The 17166-nt window shown below is 47.0% G+C and overlaps 1 protein-coding gene across 1 annotated transcript in view; it reads left to right on the top strand.

Annotated features, from left to right (window-relative positions):
- The window catches only part of PLEKHH2 (pleckstrin homology, MyTH4 and FERM domain containing H2), a 245318-nt gene that overhangs the window by 225159 nt on the left and 2993 nt on the right, over positions 1-17166 (top strand). Inside the window, exons 26-27 of the mRNA XM_040351535.1 lie at positions 10007-10140; positions 12657-12786. Coding sequence (XP_040207469.1) covers positions 10007-10140; positions 12657-12786 — 264 coding nt within the window. The remainder of the gene's footprint in view (positions 1-10006; positions 10141-12656; positions 12787-17166) is intronic.

The following is a 17166-nucleotide window of genomic DNA, read 5'->3' on the forward strand; positions in this document are numbered from 1 at the left end:
AGGAAGAGCTGTTACATAAGTGTCCGCTCCCTCCCACACAATGTCACTGTGAAGATTGTACATTCTGCAGTCCTATTCATCTACAGCTGGACAATGCGGCCCAAATCACTTTAGATATCTGAATGTTTGAAGGAGCTCTTTACTTTTAACCAAGCCTTGTTATAGTGAACCTATTAGTGTATTTATAAGAAAATTGCATAGCGATGCCCTGGCAAAAGTGCATAAGTATTAGTTCTGAGTATAAAAAATAAATGTTAGGCTGTTTGCTGTGCGCATTGAATGTTTTTCTTTGATTTAAAATGGAAAATGCAGCATTTAGCTACTAGATGGAGCCAAATATCCTAGGAAATGCCTGTGATACTTTTCATCCACATTCAGTATTTGTTTAAATCAGTGGTCTCCAAACTGAGGCCTAAGGGGCCAGATGTGGCCCATTGTTTGCTTTTATCTGGCCCTTGGGGCATTATTGATCTTTTATTGAAAAGAATCAAGCAACCAATTTTATACAAAAGTAAAAAACATAACTATAGTACAAAACTTCAAACATAAATCCAAGGAATACACATCCGGGTTCAGAATATATACAATATATACACTATACACCACCACCAAAACATTACTACAAAACTATTTACACAAAGCAGCAGAGAGGGCCTAAGAGGCACAACCCGTCACCTATGTACGCAGCCATTTATCAAAAATGTATCAAAAATAATAATCTAGGGTGATAAGAGACAGACAGCCACACCCGGGAAAGAGACTCCTGGCAGTCAGGGAGGCTTGAAACCCCTCCACGCCTTCAGCCAAGCCCCCTGACCCCGCTTGTCTCTCTCAAGCCCCCGAATCTTCCCCACCTCATGCACAATGTCATACACCACCACCTCAACAGGAAGGATTTTTTGCCGAATGCTGACCTGACACCGTGCGTTCCAGGTGAAATAACGGACCACTAGGCTAACTAAAAAAAGTGTATCCAAACAAAAACCTCCACCGGTACTGAATGCTCCGTACACCCACTCGGCATAACCCAGCCTGGAGAGGAAAGGAACACCGAGCGCCCGCCCCACCTGTTTGTACACTTCTATGTTAAAAGGGCAACGAAGCAGAAAATGGTCCATAGTCTCCTCCTCACCTGCACACTCCTCCCGAGGACAGCTACGATCCACCCCACTGCGGAATTTCAAATTGCCCCGAACATAGAGCCTCCCATGGAAGCACAACCAGGCCAGATCCCTAAATTTAGGAGGTATTCTATCCAAATTAATTAGTCTCAACCCCGCCCTCAAAACTGGGCCTGGGCAATCCCTTAAGGCCAGTGGGTCATGAAAGACTTCGCTCAAGACTCGACTCATAAGGTCTTTCCTCGGAACCGATCTGAGATCTTCAGCCGACAATCGCCACTGCCGCAGTAACTTCAGGCACGGAGCTACATAGGCTGGTAGCTGACCACGATGACCCCGGCGATTCTTCACTTGGCCACCTTCTTCCCAAAGTCGCAGAAAAGGACTAAACCAAGATCTAAATATGCCTGCCCATACAGGAGGTTCCACTGCAAGCATACTACCAATGTTAAACTTGAGAAAAAGCAGTGAAAAGAAAAGAACTGGGTTGACCATACCTAAGCCACCCTCCCTCCTGGATAGGTAGGTGACATTCCTCTTGATGGGGTTCAGTCTGTTCCCCCACAGCATCTGGAAGAACACACTACTGACCCTAGCATAGAGAGACACTGGCAAGATGCAGACAAAGCTGACATACAAGAAGATCGGAATCAGGTAGGTCTTAATCAGATCAACCCTTTCCCTCATAGATAACTTCCATCTCTTCCAGTTGACCACCTTAGCATTGGCAATTTCCAGTCTGCCTTCCCAGTTTTTGAGGCCATAATCGCCGGGTCCAAATTCAATGCCTAGTATCTTAATTCTTTCCCGGGGCACTGGAAAGGTGTCCGGGAGATCAAACCCCTCACCTTCCTTTCCCATCCAGAAAACTTCGCTCTTTTCCTGATTGATCTTGGAGCCTGATGCTTCAGAATACCGTGATGTCAGAGAGACCACCTCCTCCGCTTCATCCGTCCCAGTGACAATCACTGATACATCGTCCGCATAAGCAACAACCCTCAATGGTGGCTCACCCGGGAGCCCCACTGGTACCCCACACATCATGCCGCTCTCTAGCCTCCTGATGAAGGGGTCGATTGCAAACACATAGAGCAGGGGACTCAGGGGACAACCCTGGCGCACCCCGGAGCCAACCCCAAAGGACTGCCCAACCCAACCATTAACAAGAGGGAAGCTTTCTGCCCCCTTATACAAGACTTTCAGCCAATCAACAAAACCACCCGGCAGACCGTACTTACTAAGGAGCAACCACAGGTACTCATGGTTAACACGATCAAAAGCCTTTGCCTGATCCAATGTCAGCAAGTACTTTCCCCAGCCTGCAGCCCTGCACCGCTCCAAGGCCTCCCGGACAGCTAACACCGCTGTGAAGGTACTCCTACCCTGGACCGAACAGTGCTGATGGCGAGAAAGCAAAGACTCTGCTACTGACGACAGGCGCCAGAAAAATATCTTCGCCAGTATCTTTCTATCGACATTAAGAAGGCTGAGGGGGCGCCAATTCTCAATCATCGAAGGATCTTTACCCTTTGACAGAAGAATCCCAGCCGAGTGCCTCATGGAAGGGGAAAGCACCCCCTCAGCAAGACAACTGTTAAAAACCTCTACCAAATGTGGGGCCAGAATAGACTTAAAGGCTTTGTAAAACTCAGCCGTCAAGCCATCCGGTCCGGGTGACTTTTTGATGGCAAGCTGTTCAATTGCCCTCATCACCTCTTCAACTGTGATCTCCTCTGTCAAATTCATCAATGGAACATCTCCACCATTTAGACCTGGAGTAGAGTCCAAAAAGCTTTCCATCTTGTCACGGTCAAGCTCTTTCCTTCCAAGAAGGTCGGCATAAAAGGACCTCACGACCTCCAGAATCCCTGACCTGGACTTTGTCACGGAACCTGTACTGTCCTTAAGGCCAACGACCGCTTTAACAGCTACACCTTGTTTGCAGTTCTGGTAAGGGTCAGGCGAGTGGTACTTCCCATAGTCCCTCTCCAGAACCAAAGAGGCATGCCGGTCATATTGACACTTCCTGAGAAGGAGTTTCACTTCGGAGATTGCCCCAGGATCTCCTCCTCTCGAGACAAGAATATCCAGCTTCCTCCGCAAACGTTGGTAGGTCATGTATTTATTAAACTGTGTTCTATTGGCTAGGCCCCTGAAGAATCCAGCGATCCTCTTTTTGGTCAGCTCCCACCACTCAGCCTTGCTGCTACAAAAGTCCAGGAGGGTCACCTGTGCCTGAAAGAATTCCTCAAAGGATTGTCTAACATGTTCTTCCTTGAGTAGAGTCGAATTCAATCTCCAGATGCCCTTTCCTCTCTGAGGGGCGTCTGAAGCATTCAGGGCCACAGATAGCATACAGTGATCAGAGAACTCTACTGCCAGCACCACTGGGGGTGAGAAAGCAGAGGCCTCCTTCAAAAAAAACCTGTCTATCCTACTCTGACTATTACCACGATGAAAGGTGAACCCGGTGTCATCCGGGAGGTGCGCAATGTGCACATCCACAAGACCAGCATCCCTAACCATACTATTTAAAAAAACGCTATCATATCCCAGCCTGTCCTTGAAGGCCTTCCTGTCCTTGGGCCTAGTTACTGTATTAAAGTCACCTCCAAAGACCACTTGCCGGGATGTAAAAAGAAATGTCTTGATCCTTGTAAAAAGGCATTTCCTGTCCCACTTTGTGTGCGGCCCATAGATATTAATTAGGCGCAGGTCCTGCCCTCCCACAAGGACGTCTAAGACCATACATCTCCCAATCTCCACCTCAATAACCCGCCGGACAGTTACCATGCCGGTTTTAAACAACACCGCCACACCGCCGTAAGGCTCGGCCGCAAGAGACCAGTAAGATGGACCATACCTCCACTCTCTCTTGGCCATATGAATATCTGCCAAGGAGGTGAGCCTAGTCTCTTGCAAAAATAAAATTTCAGCATCTAATTGGCTGAACAAAAAGAAGGCCATAGAACGAGCTCTCACTGACTTAATGCTGGCGACATTTATTGTCGCCACTTTTAACGGAGGGGGAACCGCCATTTGGGTTATTGGGTGGATTGCTTCTTAGCTCCCCTCTGCTGCTCATCACCAGAAGCCTCCCTCTTTCTTGAGGCCGCCTCAAACTCCATCTCTGACTCAGAGCTCAGCTCTGAAGAAGCGCCAGATGACGAAATGTCCCACCTAGAGGACCTACGACGGGTGGAGACATGCACCGGAGCTTCCCGTCCCCGTTCCGTCCTCACCGCCTGCTTCTTCCGCCGCCCAACCTTCCTTCTCTCCTCCAGGTACTTGAGGTCAGCCTCAGAGATGCCCTCATCCCTTGTTTTTTTCTCTGAAGCGACCTTTTTAGTACCCGCTATCACTCCTGATGGGGGGGGTAAATCCGACTTAACAGGGATAGACTTCTGGGGGGTAACTGACTCAGGGGGCACAGACTTGGAAGGTTCTGACACAAGAGGAGCGGGTACAGTAGGCTGGGGGGACACAGATACAGATACAGAAGGAGTACTTACAGACACAGAAGGGGTGGTCACAGGAACTGGGGAGGGAACTGGGGAGGAAACTGGGGAGGGATCCTGAGCAGGACCAGGGGGGTCGGTCACCGCAGCGGAGGATGGTACACCAGGGGCCTCCCCCTCCATCCTGTCCAGCCTTGACATCTCATCCACTACCTCCTTCTCCATATTGTGCCAGGCCTCAGGGCATCTGCTATAAGGGTGGCCAAGTCGCAGGCACAGGTTGCACCTGATCTTCTGGGTGCAGTCCCTGGCCATATGACCCTGACCCCGACACACTGAGCATATCAAGGCCGAACAGGAGGAGCTAAGGTGCCCCCTCTCTCCACAGCGGTGGCACAGCTTCGGCTGACCAGGGTAGAACACGGTCATCCTATCCCTCCCTATGAAAGCCGAGGAGGGCAGGTGACGGACAACATTTCCATCCCTGGCCAGCCTGACTGTTACCGACCATCCCCCAGTCCAGATGTTACGCTCATCTAATATTTTACTGGGTTTGGTCAAAACCTCCCCGTAGTTCCTCAACCAGACCTCCAGATCCCTGGCAGGGACGCTCTCATTGGTGAGGATGATAGTGATCTTTTTTACTGTTGACTGCTGCGAAATCGCAACTGGGGCCAGACTCTCCCATTCGGGTCTTGACCTGCACCGGGCCTCATATCGTTCCCAGAACAGGTCAAGACCCTCTGGCTTGGTGAAACTGACTGTATACTCCCGCGTCCCTGACACATGAATAAAAGCATAGAGATCGTTAACCCCAAAACCCATTTCTAGAATTAAATCCACCACTGCACGCCTTGCAGGGGGGATTGCACCACCTTCCCATTTCAAGATGACAACATTACGTCTTGGGCCCCCAGCAGAAGCCAGAGACCCAAGACCATATCCCGGGGGGCTCGAGGTGGTAGCTCGTAGAGGAAAACCTTGCTTGGGGGCGGAGCTGCCAGGGACAGAGCGTACCACCTGAGCGAAAGTGGGTTTATTGGGGCCAAGACCCCACACTGAAGTCACTTTATCTGCATGAACAGAGTTAGTATTGTCCATGCCACCTGAAATGGGACCATTGTCCATCCCACCTGAAATGGGACCATTGTCCATCCCACCTGAAATGGGACCATTGTCCATCCCACCTGAAATGGGACCATTGTCCATCCCACCTGAAATGGGACCATTGTCCATCCCACCTGAAATGGGACCATTGTCCATCCCACCTGACCTGGGATGATTATTATCAGCCACACACACATTCCCATCAGGTATAATTATAGTTTCTGTTGCAGTACCGGCCGTCGCCTGATGCTGCGCTGTGGAGTCCAGAGCAGCAGTGGGGCAATCAGCTTTGGTCTCAGCAGCAGTGGGGTTAATGGGTTCTGCTGGGACTTGCAGTTCCTTCACAGAAATGTCATTTTTTAAATGGATCTCTTGCTGCATTGCAGCCTCAGCAGACACAACATTGCTGCATACAGTCTGATTATTGGGCACATTATCAGTCATGGTGCTAGATGGTACATACACAGTCTTATTCACAACATGGGGCTTAGCTGACTTCACTTTATCAGGTACACCATCTGCAATATCTTCATCATTAAAGACCATCTGATCCCCCCGCACAGGAGACTCCATTACCTGGATCACCCTCAGCATGCCTCCTGAGTCCTGGGAAGGCATTGGGGTGCTTACCTCTCCCTGGGGGGGCAGGGGGTCAGAACTTTGTCACCTTTGCAAACCTCTTGTCGTTGCAGAACTTTTCCTTGAAAGGACCATCCCTTCCTTCCATTATGGCCACGATGGTCTCTTGATGGTCCACACGGACCTTGGCCAATTGGATCTCTGGATCCATGGATCCGCGTTTCTGGCTATGTAAACCTTCACGTTGCCTTCTCAGGCGCTTCAGCTCCGCACGTAGCTTGTACAGCTTATCCCTCTCCCGGTTTAGGACTTTTATCCCGGCCACCACTCGCTCCCGAATGGCCTCCGATCCTTCATCCACACCAGGGGCAGAGAGATCACCAGCTGAGGCTTGTAGAGGGGCAGACATGCCAGCAGATGGCCCAGGAGATGGCTGAGAGCCTCCAGCAGGGGAGGCCCCACTGCCCTCCATGGCTTCCCCAGAAAAGGGGCCAGGAGAGCTGGGAGAGATTTCCAGGCAACTCCCTTCTCACACAGCAGCTTCTCACACACCTTCCTCCTCACACACCTGTGCTCCAATGATGGGTGGGGCACTATTCCTCCCACTGATACCAATGATGTAGCACTATTCCTCCCACTGACACCAATGATGGGGCACTATTCCTCCCACTGACACCAATGATGTAGCACTATTCCTCCCACTGACAGCAATGATGGGACAATATTCCTCCCACTGACACCAATGATGTAGCACTATTCCTCCCACTGACACCAATGATGGGGCACTATTCCTCACACTGACACTAATGATGGGGCACTATTCCTCCCACTGACACCAATGATGTAGCACTATTCCTCCCACTGACAGCAATGATGGGACAATATTCCTCCCACTGACACCAATGATGTAGCACTATTCCTCCCACGGACACCAATGATGGGGCACTATTCCTCCCACTGACACCAATGATGGGGCACTATTCCTCCCACTGACACCAATGATGGGGCACTATTCCTCCCACTGACACCAATGATGCAGCACTATTCCTCCCACTGACACCAATGATGGAGCACTATTTCTCCCACTGACACCAATGATGGGACACTATTTCTCCCACTGACACCAATGATGGGGAGCTACCCCTCCCACTAACACCAATCATGGAGCACTTTTCCTCCCACAGGGCACTATTCCTCCAACTTACACCAATGATGGAGCACTATTTCTCCCACTGACACCAATGATGGGGTGCTACCCTGCCCACTAACACCAATCATGAAGCACTTTTCCTCCCGCTGACCCCAATGATGGGGCACTATTCCTGCTGCTGACATCAATGATGGAGCACAATTCTTAATTCCTAATACCAATGATGGGTCATTGTTTACTCCCACAGATGCCAGGACATTTTCTACTCCCACTGGCAACAGTCTGGCCCCCGGTAAAGCATGAAGGACAGTAAACTGGCCCTTTCTTTAGAAAGTTTGGAGACCCCTGGTTCTTAATCAAAGAGAAACCCGTTGGGGGTTATTTACGAAAGGCAAATCCACTTTGCACTACAAGTGCAAAGTGCAATTGAAATTGCACTTAAAGTGCACTTGGGAGTGCAGTCGCTGTAACCCTGAGGGGTAGATCTGAAATGAAGCAAAGTAGTCAACACTGAGCTGAAGGGTTAAAACAAGTCATGTGCACTGCCGAAAAATTTGTTAGTTTTAGTTTCATTGGTTGTTGTTTTTTGGGTCATTCGTTATGATCGAAATTCGTAAATTTGTAAACTCGAAAATCATGAAATTCAAAATTCCAGAAACTAAAAAATTGTAAATTTGAAAATACGAAAGTTCTAAATAATGGCTAACTGACTAATAATAACTTAAATATTGCTAACTATTAAATTATAGGTATTGGAATTTCCTTTCAAATTTGGCTGTTTGTGAATGTAAGGCCTCGTACACACGACTAAAAAAACAGCAAGAAACTTGCTGGGAGATATTTTTTTGCCGAGGAAACCGGTCGTGTGTACATTTTCGTCGAGGAAACTGTCGAGAAACTCGACGAGCCAAAAAGAGAGAAAGTTCTCTATTTCCTCGAAGGGAATGGAGAAACTTGCCTTGTTGAGTTCCTCGACAGCCTAACAAGGAACTCGACGAGGAAAACGATGTGTTTCGCCCGTCGAGTTCCTCGGTCGTGTGTACGAGGCTTAACGAATAGGACTTTATCGAAAGTTACAAATTATCCGAAATAACGAATGTCACATCTAAACAAATGGAATGGAACAAATTAATAATTAATTAATAATAATAATAAAAAGTTTTTATTATTATTATTATTTATTATTATTAATTCATTACGTTCCATTCGTTTAGCTACAGCATTCGTTGATTCAGAAAATTCGTAACTTCGGATAAATTAGTATTTGTTACGTTCACTAACAATTTGAAAGGAAATTCCAATACCTATAATTTAATAGTTAGTAATAGTTAAGTTATTATTAGTTAGCTATTATTTAAGATTTTGGGATTTTCAGATTTCAAATTTTCGAATTTCTGAATTTTTGGATTTTAGAATCCTGAGCTTACGAATTTGCGGATTTTAGAATTTAGAATTTCCGCATTTTAGAATCTCAGAAATTCGAAAATTCATAAATTCTGAGATTTCGAATATTTGAAAAAATGTGTTTAAACAGGTTTTCGTTAATTCGGATATCTCAGAATTTACGAATCTGTCGAAATTCGTCATGAAACTAATTCAGAGCGAAACGAATTGCACGTGTCTAGTTAAAACAAAAGATTGATGGACAGTATGTATCGGGGCTCCAGCAACAAAAAGGCTAAATAGGGACGGGACAGGACAGTACTGCAACACATACTGTACTGGACATGTACCCACATTTTGTATGCAATGAATTATATTGACCCAGTGATACGACCGTGTTTGACAACCCATGAGACGTCACTAGCATTGAAATATCAGTCAGGTTGGATGAAAAATGTAATAAAACCCTTTCCATTGTTCTTCTCCGATATAGAAACAATGGCCTACTACATCCTCAATATATTGGGGGTTATTTAGGAAAGGCAAATCCATTTTGCACTACAAGTGCAATCTACAAGTGCAAAGTGCACTTGGAATTGCACTGAGGCCTCTCACACACGACCGAGTTTCTCGGCAAAAACCAGCAAGAAACTTGCTGTTTTTTTTTTTGGCCGAGGAAACCGGTCGTGTGTACACTTTTCGACGAGGAAACTGTTGAGGATCTCCTCGAGCCAAAAAGAAAGCATGTTTTCTTTTTCCTCGACGGCAATGGGGAAATTTGGCTCGCCGAGATCCTCAACAGCCTAACAAGGAACTCGACGAGCAAAACTAATTTTTTCGCCTGTCGAGTTTCTCTGTCGTGTGTATGAGGCTTGAAAGTGCACTTGGAAGTGCAGTCGCTGTAGATCCGAGGGGTAGATCTGAAATGAGGGGAAGCTCTGTTGATTTTATTATCCAATCATGTGCAAGCTATGCTGTTTTTTTATCTTCCTTGCATGTCCTCCTCGGATCTACAGCGACTGCACTTCCAAGTTGCTTTTCAGTGCAATTCCGAGTGCACTTTGCACTTGTAGTTTGCACTTGTAGTGCAAAGTGGATTTGCCTTTCGTAAATAACCCCCATAGTGTAGTACCGGTTCTAAAGTACCCCATTCCAAGTTACTTTAATGGCATTTACCATTACTTACCTTTTACCTTCTACGTCTTCAGGTGGAAAGTGGGGATTATGAACGACCCTTTCAGGCCACAGCAGGTCAAGTAAAATCAAGCCAAGTAGTAAAACAAGCACTGGAGAAGTTTTATCCCAAGAGATATAGAGAGGACTGCACGGAAGAGCAGTTGAGGTGGGTGTGACTACACTTGTAAGCATGGTTCTCCATTATTAAAGGGGTCACAACTGACTGAAGGGAGTATAATTAGGATTCTGTGCATTGGACAGCGATTGTGGGTATGATGTCAGAATAGGCACCATATAGAAGCTCTAGCACAGTGATGGCGAACGTTGTAAAGCCGGAGTGTTCAAACTGCAACAGGTGTACATAGCGTGTGTCAGAGGTCATGTGACTGCGTCCAGAGGAGAGGGGGGGGGGGGGACAGAACTCTGCTCACCTTACCATATGTCCAATCCCCGGAAGGACATCACACACGATACGCTACAGTAATGGCTCCTCTAGGAGACCTCGCTGTGTGTCTGTGTGGTGCACTTCTTTTCCTATGTTACTTTGACCTCCTATCCTTTTCTCTCCTTAACGTGGTTGTAAAACCTTACTGTAGCGCTACCCCTCAGGAGCCGCTGATTGATTTGGGATTGGCGTATTAAGTTACCTCTATGTGATGTCTAGGGGTGAAGGTAGTGAGTAGAGCAGTAATTGAATGTCCAATCTGTAGATTAAAGCGGATGTGCCATGGGAAAAAAATATTAAAGGGGTGGTTCACCCTAAAAACTACTTTTTCTTATTCCACTGCCCCCCCACATTACAGTCCGATTAAGGCTATTATTATTTTTTTCATGCTGTACATACCTTAGTACAGCATATTCACCCGTGCATCCGGGTTGCGAGTCCCGCGGGAGTGGGCGTTCCTAACATGTGTGTGATTGTGGTTTTGCCCAAAAACGAGCTCCCCCCGTCGCGTAAGCTGCGTCACGATTGGCGAAAGGAGCCAAACGGCGATGCGCATGCGCAGTATAGCGCCGACTCGCCGTTCGGCTCCTTTCGCCAACCGTGACGCGGCTTACGCGACAGGGGGAGCTCGTTTTTGGGCAAAACATCAATCACCAGCATGTGAGGAACGCCCACTCCCGCGGGACTCGCAACCCGGATGCACGGGTGAATATGCTGTACTAAGGTATGTACAGCATGAAAAAAATAATAATAGCCTTAATCGGATTGTAATGTGGGGGGGCAGTGGAATAAGAAAAAGTAGTTTTTAGGGTGAACCACCCCTTTAAAAGCCAGCAGCTACAAATACTGCAGCTGCTGACTTTTAATATTAGGACACTTACCTGTCCTGGAGTCCAGCGCCGATCGCAGCAGAGGACGAGCGATCGCTCGTCTCTCTGCTGCTCCCCCCGCCATCCACGCTGAGGGAACCAGGAAGTGAAGCGCTGCGGCTTCACTGCCCGGTTCCCTACGGGATTGGCTCCCGCTGTGTGCTGGGAGCCGAGTGTTCCCAGCACACAATGGGGGGGGGGGGGGTTGACGGGATGTGACGGAATGCCCGTCTTTTGCCGTGAATGCCGGGCCAGAAGTGGGTGCAAATACCTGACAGGTATCTGCACCCCCCTCCCCCCTGAAAGGTGTCAAATGTGACACCGGAGGGGGGGAGGGTTTTGATCAGCGGGACTCCACTTTAGGGTGGAGAACCACTTTAAGTTTTCTGAATGCTTTATTTCCTTGGTCCAACACGACCAACATCAACTTGAGGTAGACAGGAAAGGTTGATGAAATAAAGGAACTTTGCAGTATCAGGCTTGTTTGGGGACAAACGATTTTTTTCATGACTGCGACATTATGGCGGACACTTCGGACAATTTTGACACATTTTTGGGACCATAGTCATTTTTAAAATGCATGGTTTACTGTGAAAATGACAATTGCAGTTTGGGAGTTAACCACAAAGGGGCATTGAAGGGGTTAAGTGTGACCTCATCTGTGTTTCTAACTGTAGGGGGGTGTGGCTGTAGGTTCTTTAACAATCACATACTGGTGATTGTGCCCAGCTGTACCATTCTGCCGACGTATATCGGCGTTAGGCGGTCCTTAAGTGGTTAAGAAACATCCTTAGCGTTTCTAGTTGTGGCCATCTTGAGTAAGGGCAGATGATTCATGTAGCATTTTCTTCCTAAAATCTATCTGCCCTTAGCTCAGACATGCAGGCAGGAGGGTGTACCAAGAAAGCCCCTCCTCCCCTTTCAGATGAAAGAAGAAAAAAATCCCCATTAAGACTCCTGGGATGTATGACATCATGTTGGTCTTGACCAAAAACTGGGAAGAAACTGAAAAAATTTAACAACAAAATGTAATCTAGCTCCTGTCTATTTAGTAATGCTAGACGCATAAGGATTACAAATAGTTAATGTTGATTGAGAGAGTTTCGTTCCGATTTATTTGTGTTAATTGCTGTTGTGAAGGAGAGCGGGATCAGAGCTCAGTGATTGACAGATGATAGAGAAATACAACTACCAATCATTAACAAGGCTGAAAATGTATCTTCGCAAGACCCGGACTCTTTTAAAAGTTCAGATTTCAGGTGTCAATGCCCACCCTTGTCGGTCTGTTTTAGCTAATGAGCCCCTTGCTTGCTTTTTCCCTTTATAATAACACACATTGGATCATTGCTCTGCCATTGTTCCTTTCAGACAACTTCAGCAGAGACTTGGGTCAAGATGGATGGCACTTCGCAGCCACAGTGCTTCAGACTGTGTGCGGATATACCTTACAGTCTCCAGAAAGTGGGCTTTCTTTGGTGCCACCCTTTTCCCAGCAAAGGTAAGGAATGTGCTATGCTGTAATGTGATTGGCTCTTATGCATTATATCCAGGGTCTTTCAGTAGGAGGGCCACATCACAAATTGTACACATATACGCAGGGGAAAAAAAACAGTTATTTATAAATGAATGACTGAGCTTTCCCACACACCTATGTTTCCATCAGAGATTTCCTGCACATCTGTGTCCCTAGAGCCTCCCCCACATCTGTGTCCCCATCAGAGTCTTCCCCATACCTGTGTCACCATCAGAGCCCTCCCTCACATCTATGTCCCCAGCAGAGTCTCCCCCACATCTGTGTCCCTATTAGAGCCTCCCTCACATCTGTGTCCCCATCAGAATCTCCCTCACATCTGGTTCCCCATCAGAGTCTTCACTCACATCTGTGTCCCCATCAGAGTCTTCACTCACATCTGTGCTCCCATCAGAGTCTTCCCCCATACCTGTGTCACCATCAGAGCCCTCCCTCACATCTGTGTCCCCAGCAGAGTCTCCCCCACATCTGTGTCCCTAATAGAGCCTCCCTCACATCTGTGTCCCCATCAGAATCTCCCTCACATCTGGTTCCCCATCAGACTCTTCACTCACATCTGGTTCCCCATCAGAGTCTTCACTCACATCTGTGTCCCCATCAGAGTCTTCACTCGCATCTGGTTCCCCATCAGAGTCTTCACTCACATCTGTGTCCCCATCAGAGTCTTCACTCACATCTGTATGCCCATCAGAGTCTTCACTCACATCTGTGTCCCCATCAGAGTCTTCACTCACATCTGTGTCCCCATCAGAGTCTTCACTCACATCTGTGTCCCCATCCAAGTTTCCTCCATCAAATCTGTGACCCATGGGACCCAAAAGCTCTTAGAAAGTATGAGATACTCCTGTTTCAGCTTCCCCGATGCCTCTTATGTGTAGATCACCCTGTGTCTCTAATAGGGGCACAGGGTGAATGAAAACCCCACTATGGTCTGTGCTATTCAGATGTAATGCGGTATACATTGTATATATTGTATATATATTGTGTGTGGGCTGTAGTGTACTATAATGCTTGCTGTGATGAGGTGGGGTGTGTTTGCATTATTTTGTCTATTGTGATAATTAAGTCTGCTACTGTGATAAATGTGTATTGTAAGTTAACAGACAGCCTAAAGGTCAGGTGTATGAGTCATCAGCTGTAGTTAATTAGCTCATGTAAATTAGGTCAGGAGCCGGAGTCAGGATGTCTGTTAAAAGATGTATTGAGGAGGATGTGTATTGGGGCTCATTAGGTAAACATTGTGTGATGTTGTGGGTGAAGTTGGGTCATTGTTCATTTGATTACTGCAGTATTCTAAAGTGTATATAAGAGCTGTATTTCTCAATAAATGGTCTATTCCTGTTGAACCTCAAACAGAGCTGTGTCTCGTTAATGGGGAAATTCTTATGGGTCGCGTTCGCCGTATTGTTGGGTGTCGGTAGCTGCCTTGGGTTCGGGAATGGAATATCATAAACAGCTTTAACCCCTGTCCCATTTGGGGTTTCGTTACAAAAGTTAATTATTAATGTTGTTGATAGACATTTGTCAGCTCCAAATACCATGACTTCAGTTAACATTTCAGCTGTCAACAGGGGAACCCCACTGACAGCTGAATGAGTTATTCAGCACACAACGATATACGACCAGCGCACAACGATATACGTCGGAACAATGGCACGGCTGCGCAAATGGGCGTACAGGTACGTACGTCCCCTTTAAATCACGGCTTAGTGGGCGCACGTGTGCCGCCATGTACTCCATGACGGGACCCGTGGAATCGATATCCGCTGGTGTCTCATGATCGTGTCATGGAGCTGCAGAACGGGGAGATGTAAACAAGGCATTTCTCTGTTCTTCCTAGCGACATGACAGAGATCTACTGCTCCGTCATTGGAGGCAGTGATCTCTGTCATGTTCTAGTGAGCCCATCCCCCCACAGTTAGAATCACTCCCTAGGACACACTTAGCCCCTTGATCGCCCCCTAGTGTTTAACCCCTTCCCTGCCAGTGTCATTTACATAGTAATCAGTGCATTTTTATAGCACTGATCGCTGTATAAATGACAATGGTCCCAAAATAGTGTTAAAAATGTCTGATGTGTCCGCCATAATGTCGCAATCACGATACAAAATCACAGATCGCTGCCATTACTAATATAAAAATAAAAATAAAAAAATGCCATAAATCTATCTCCTATTTTGTAGACACTATAACTTTTGCGTAAACCAATCAATATTCGCTTATTGCAATTTTTTTTTTTTTATACCAAAAATATGTAGAAGAATACATGTCGGCCTAAACTGAGGAAATAAAATCGTTTTTTTTTTATATATATATTTTGTGGGGATATTTATTATAGCAAAAAGTAAAAAATATTGCTTTTTTTTTTCAAAATTGGCGCTCTTTTTTTGTTTATAGCGCAAAAAATAAAAACCGCAGAGATGATCAAATACCACCAAAAGAAATCTCTATTTATAAGAAAAAAAGAACTTCAATTTTATTTGGGTGCAACGTCGCGCAAACGCACAATTGTCAGTTAAAGCGACGCAGTGCCAAATCACAAAAACTGCTCTGGTCAGGAAGTGGGTAAATTCTTCCGGGGCTGAAGTGGTTAAGTATGTGGCTGCCCTGCTCCTTATCAACTGATAATTGCTGGCTTTTTTTTTTCTTTCATTTCAGCTGTCAGTGGGGGAATCCTGCTGTCAGCTGAAAGAACAGAGCCTGAAAGTATTGGTTTCAGGTATCAGAGTATTTGCACGAGTACTGATACCCTTGCAAATGCTTAATATCGGCACTGATACCGGTACAGTATTGGTGTAACCCTAATTATAACTCTCCCTTGCTGTATCAAAGATGTAAAAAAAGTGCCCCCAAGTGCTTGTATGCATGCCTGACAACATCAGGGCATGGTCCTAATGAGACAACGGATGGTGTCCTGGGGTATTTCCTCCCAAATCTGGACCAGAGCATCACTGAGCTCCTGAACAGAATGAGTTGCAACCTGGCTACACCGGATGGAACGAAACATAATGTTCCAGAGGTGTTCTTTTGGATTTAGGTCAGGTGAGCGTGGAGGCCATTCAATGGTATCAATTTCTTCATCCTCCAAGAACTGGCTGCATGCTCTCGCCACATGAAGCCGGGCATTGTCGTGCACCAGGAGGAACCCAGGACCCACTGTACCAGCGTAGGGTCTGACAATGGGTCCAAGGATTTCATCCCAATACCTAATAGCAGTCAGGGTGCCATTGTGTAGCCTGTAGAGGTCTGTGCGTCCCTCCATGGATAGACCATCACTGACCCACCACCAAACCAGTCATGCTGAACGATGTTACAGGCAGCATAAAGTTCTCTGCGGCTTCTCTAGACCCTTTCATGTCTGCCACATATGCTCAGGGTGAACCTGCTCTCATCTGTGAAAAGCATGTGGCACCAGTGGCGGACCTGCCAATTCTGGTGTTCAATGGAAAATGCCAATCGAGCGCCACAGTGTCCAGCAGTGAGCACAGAGCACCACGCTAGAGGAGGTCAGGCCCTCAGGCCACCCCCATGAAGTCTGTTTCTGATTGTTTGGTTAGAGGCATTCACACCAGTGGCCTGCTGAAGGTCATTTTGTCGGGCTCTGGCAGTGCTCATCCTGTTCCTCCTTGCACAAAGGAGCAGATACCGGTCTTGCTGATGGGTTGAGGACCTTCTACGGCTCGGTCCAGCTCTTCTAGAGTAACTGCCTGTCTCCTGGAATCTCCTTCATGCTCTTGAGACTGTGCTGGGAGACACGGCAAAACCTTCTGGCAATGACACGTATTGATGTGCCATCCTGGAGGAGTTGGACTGCCTGTGCAACCTTTATAGGGTCCAAGTATCGCCTCGTGCTACCAGTAGTGACACTGACCCTAGCCAAATGCAAAACTAGTGAAAAACAGTCAGAAATGATGAGTAGGGAAAAAAAATGTCAGACACCTCCACCTAAAAAAACATTCCTGTTTTGGAGGTCGTCTCATTGTTGCCCATCTAGTGCACCTTTTGTTAATTTTCGAATAACAGCAAAGCAGCTGAAACTGATTAACCCTCCTGGCGGTATCCCCGAGCGTGACTCGGGGTTGATTTTTTTGGCTAAAATCGGTAACCCAGAGTCACGCTCGGGGTAGCTATGCAGAGCCTACAGCGTGCGCTGGCTTACCTTCTCCTGGATCCAGCGATGTCACCGCGCTGTGTGAGCGAGCAGGACCTCGCTCGAATCACACAGCGTCCTCCTGTGCCGTCGATCTCCGTTCCCTGCGACGTTACGATGCACGGGAGCGGAGAGCGGCGCCAAATTCAAAAACGTAAACAAACACAATACATACAGTACTGTAATCTTATAGATTA

This window comes from Rana temporaria, chromosome 4, assembly GCF_905171775.1.
Source record: "Rana temporaria chromosome 4, aRanTem1.1, whole genome shotgun sequence".
Taxonomy (NCBI): Eukaryota; Metazoa; Chordata; class Amphibia; order Anura; family Ranidae; genus Rana; species Rana temporaria.